The sequence below is a fragment of the Gossypium raimondii genome, chromosome 8 (genome assembly GCF_025698545.1).
Source record: "Gossypium raimondii isolate GPD5lz chromosome 8, ASM2569854v1, whole genome shotgun sequence".
NCBI classification, from domain to species: domain Eukaryota; kingdom Viridiplantae; phylum Streptophyta; class Magnoliopsida; order Malvales; family Malvaceae; genus Gossypium; species Gossypium raimondii.
Window position 1 is genome coordinate 5,547,046 of NC_068572.1, and position 4,848 is coordinate 5,551,893.

At 33.9% G+C, this 4,848-nt stretch overlaps 1 protein-coding gene across 1 annotated transcript; it reads right to left on the reverse strand.

Moving 5' to 3' along the window:
* Positions 1 to 1,175: 1,175 nt before the first annotated feature.
* On the reverse strand, positions 1,176 to 4,467 carry LOC105790491 (tetraspanin-20). Its single transcript, XM_012618124.2, has 6 exons — positions 4,019 to 4,467; positions 3,027 to 3,126; positions 2,553 to 2,633; positions 2,340 to 2,444; positions 1,669 to 1,881; positions 1,176 to 1,476 (listed from the first exon to the last, which is right to left on the reverse strand). Exons 1-6 carry the CDS (start codon positions 4,339 to 4,341, stop codon positions 1,435 to 1,437), a joined length of 864 nt encoding a protein of 287 aa, XP_012473578.1. The 5' UTR covers positions 4,342 to 4,467; the 3' UTR covers positions 1,176 to 1,434.
* Between the last annotated feature and the right edge of the window lie 381 nt (positions 4,468 to 4,848).

Here is a 4,848-nt window from a genome sequence, read left to right on the forward strand (position 1 = left end):
AAATCTCATTGTGTGTAAGTTTGATTTAGATTTATATTAATGAGTTCTCCAGATATATTTTGTATTTTCATAACAAATAGTTTTTATTTGTTAAGTCATTTGTTTCTTATCTTTTGTTTTGCTCAGTAGTAGTGTCAACCTCTATCGCCCGCATTTTTTCTCTTTCATCAACCCTTTCTTCTTTCTTCTTCTCATTCACTACACATGTCTTCTCTCTTTACAGTTTGTAGATATATTTTATGACATCTTTGTTGTTTTCATCATTCGTTAAAACTTCATTGGCCACCAGTAGTTTTTCTTGGAAAGTGAGTGGCTCTTCGTCAACTTCTTAATCTGCTTCTGTTTTGAGAGTATTTCAAAATAATAAATGATTTCTTGTGTCAATTTGGACCCGTGTTGTTTAAGTTTTATGTTTTTTTGCTTGTTTTTTCATTATTTAATAAGTTTCAGTTTTAAAAATTTTTGTCTGCTCTTGTAGCACGTTTTAGTCTTGCTTATGCATGTAATCTTAGTTTTACAAGTGATTTTAGGGATGATTTTATTGTTGTCCTCTCTAATTTGGTGAATGCTCAATTATTTTATCGAATTTTACTTGCCGCTTTGGACCATCCGAGGCTGATTTTCTTATCGTATTAAGTGTTTGCAATCACTCCAGTTATGTCGTGCTTGAGTTGTAAAAAGCCAATTGTCAACATATTATAATATTCTATTGATGTTGAGGTTAAAGATTTTATTGTGTCGATGGAGTTTATCATTCATCATTTACAACAAGTGTTTGCTATTTCTTTTCTTTAAATTGTATGATTTGATTCCTTGAATGAATTAATAAATTTAGCTTTCAAAAATTAATAGTTTTAGTGTGCATTGTAACGCACTTTTAAATTAAGTAGTTCTGCCCAACCTGACTCGACTTGAGTCGGACTTAAACAAAAAGAAATTTAGATTCACTTTTTTCACTATGAATTGAACATTCATGGTAGAATGCAGATTCATGTAGGAGTACTAAATGTGTGGAACCCCTAAATACTATAAATAGGTTCCTCTCGCAACTCAAACGATTCAAGTTCCTAAAGTTTTACATTCCTTTTTGTTGAGCTTCCCAAGTCTTTTATTCTATATTATTACAATTCTATTATTGTGGAAAGACATTTCAATATTCACTCAAATCAAAATCATTTTAAATGACAAATGAGAATTGCAATATTAGACTCAACAAACAAGCTTCATCAGTTACACACCCGATTCAATCATGAACACCATTACAAAGTAATACAGCGAAATCGAGTCCGATGACCTATATACAAATCACATCAAACTTTGTCCACAAAAGGAAAGAATTTAAAGGAGTAGAGTGCAATGATATGTACTTGATCAATTTGAAATACGAACGATACTGCCATCGTTCTACTTCGTCTTCTTACTTGCAGATGCGTTCTACTTCAGTGAATTATATTTATCACCGCTTTGCAACCCGAACTGCAATGCAAAATTCAGTGGCATGATTTAGGAAACAACTATGCATAGAAAGATGCTAGGGGGAAACTAACTCAGCATAAATGAAAAGAATATTTTGAAATTGATTTCATGGCGCAAAACGGGGTGGAACAACGGAGATGCTCATCATTTTTTCCACTGAAGACAAGCTATAAGCAATGAAGTTCAGGATACCTTTTCTCTTATTTGTGAGCCCCAGACATCAGAGCGAGATCCCCTTCCGTCACCCTTGGCTGAGGTAGATGAGTGGCTAGACTGAGGGTTTAGCAATGGCTCCCAAGTTCTACCTCTAATGCTTTCATAATCATCTTCATCTTCATCATCGATGTCTCTTCTTCTAGCAGAAACCATTGCCCGCAAAATTATTGCCACTAGCATTGCTAATGCCTGAAACATTGAAGGAACAAATCAATCACAGTAAAGAAGCCAGCAGATTTACCGGACGCTATATACATACATCTTTTATTTGCTAGTGGAAAACAAGATTCTTTTCATCTAGCCCTTGAATTTAGTTACCATATACATATATAATATATACTCACTAGAAAATAAACAGTTCAGTGCTGGCATTAAAAAAACAAAGGGGAAACCTAAACTAAATACTTCTTTCACAATGGAGAAACTGCAAAACATGGTAAGATCACTGTAAAATGCCATTATGACAAAATTCATAAAACCTTACGACCATAAAATGAACTTTAGTAGAACTTAACTGATGAAGTGCAACAATTATGACCATAAAGTGTTCGTTTAGTTACTGCATCTTCTTTAAAAGTGCATAATAATTGCAATCAATTAATTTAGGATGTTATAAACTGCATGAAGACACGGGCTAAAAAATTTACTTGAATAATGACCACACTGATGCCAACCCATTTACATATATCAATGTTGTCTTCAACAAAGGATCGGAAGTTATCAATTTCTCCAGTTGGGTCAAACGGAAGATCCTGTCATAAAATGCAGTATTTAGTTGCAGTCTTGTAGATGATAATCTGCACATGATCAAAACCATGGCATCTCATGATAAACACAATGCACCAAGAAAAAGTATATACCTTCTCCCAGCTACGGTCAATTGCAATAAATGCTACCAAAGCAGCTTCTATTAGAACGAGAATAATTTTGAGAAGTGTATACTGGCAGTTTGATCAAGTTAAGGAAAAACAAATAATAGAATGCAATCCACTGGATAATTGCCAGCAAGAGCTTAAAACCGTCAAGTACTTAGTTTTAGAGACACTTAACAGTGAAAAGAAGAATACTAAATATTGAATTTTGTGCTTAAAGTTTTGGTCCTATATTAGCACTTCATCTTCTCCTGCTACTGCCACTTCTCAGAATACAAAGCATAAGAAAAGTTAAAGAACTTAAAGCTTCAACACATATAAAACCATTGCCTGAAATTCACGACTTTCATTAAAAATTCATACTAATCTCTATTGTAGAGATGTTCAGAATCACTGCAGTTTAACTTATCATTAAGCCAACTTCTTTTGAAAAGAAATATAAAGACTCATCTGGTAGGATACAAAACAAAGGCAGCATCCGTTAATAGATTCAGCAGCTATGCAACCAATGAGAGCAATACAACATATCGTAATTCCTATTCCCATAAAAGAGTATATGAACCTGAAACAAAGGAGAAAATCATCAAGTTGACACACATGTAAGCACTTGCAATCCAAAACGTCCAATCAAAACCACCACAAAAAGCAAGCATTGTATCGCCAATCCAGTGAAATAACAAATTGAAAGAGACACAACCCAGTTAGCAACCAGTGACAACCAAGTTCAAAAATAACATCTACAGAAATAGTTACGACAAACTTTAAACTTGTTAAAGAAAAAAGTCTCCGCCTTTTGCATTAAGCATATTCGGTCCTAAAGGTAAGACTTGTAAGTTTGTTTTCTCAAATCCTATGTTACTTGGACTTGGGTGTGATTGTCGAATATGGGAATATAATTGATACAGGAATGTTCAATTTTTTATATGAGTTTCCATGTATTTGGAAGGTCTTTGAAGAGATATATCCCATACTCATGTCATGAAATGTGTCCAAAACAGATACCAAACATGGGTACTTGAATAAAAATGAAGAGCTGGATCAACTTAGTCAATAAATATGGTGATTTAAAATTACTGACTACATATTAAGAGGCAAAAGTAACAAAACAAAAAAAACAAAATTAGAATTGAGCTAGCAATTTTGTTGCATGGCATGTTTTGTTGAAGAACATAAGGATCTCACGTAAGCAACTCTTTATCCAAGTTTTTCTCCAATGTACAATAAATTATTACCTAAGTACAGATCATTAAATTACATGATCAAAGGTTCAACGTATATAAATCCCAAAATGAGATTATTAACCTGTCCTATCAAACCCCCTTCCCAAACAATTAAAGTTCGTCCCCCTTTTTTTATTTTCAAAAGATTGACAGCATTTAATGCAGTCTCCACTTCAAAATTCCTTATAAAACAATCAATTAATTAAAAAGAAAAGAACTAAATAGAGCAAGTACCAGGGAGCAGGTAGTTCAACTGAGCTCAAATTAAACCCGACATCATTGTCCAACCCGGAAACCAAACCGACAGCAAAATCGTCGAAAACCCTAGCTGCTTGTTCTCCCATCTCCGGTCCCGAATTGAAGAGGATCGAATTGGAAACAGAAGAAACCGGAGACGGCGCTGAAGGAGGAGGAGGAGGAGATATTGGGACGTGATGGCTCCACTGATCCAACATCCATATTGAATAGAGAATAATGGATACTCCAACGAAACCTTGGAGAGAATTCAATAACTTGAGAACAAAAGCAAACGAAACGTGGCAGCAATTGGTTCTCATTCCCTCAGATTTTCAATCGATTTTGATGAATTTCTTTTTCTTTTTGTGGAGGGGAGGGAATGAGATCGAAGCTGCGTTTATTAGCCCTTCTTTTTGTTCTCAGTGAATTAGACTTTGAATCTGGGAAGAGACGGAACTGTCTACTGTTAACGACAGTTATGATCTTTTGGGCTTCGTTAACTTACGGCCCATGAGGTTGAGCTCATTATTTTTTATATTAAAATGATTGAAATTGAAATATTAATTTTTTTTAGAAAAAAAGTTAAATAAATTAAATTGGATAATAAAATTTTAAATGAACAAAAATGATATTATACCTTTTAATCAGGTAGCCATTACCGGTATCCCGATCGATCCTCGATCAAACTAATTGATTGAGTTCAATTCAAACAACCATGAAAATAGATATAAATATATGTCGGACCCAACCAATACAGTGCATAATAAATAAAGAAGAGAACAAAAGTTAATTAATCTGAAAAGTACCAAAACACACACACTTAACGA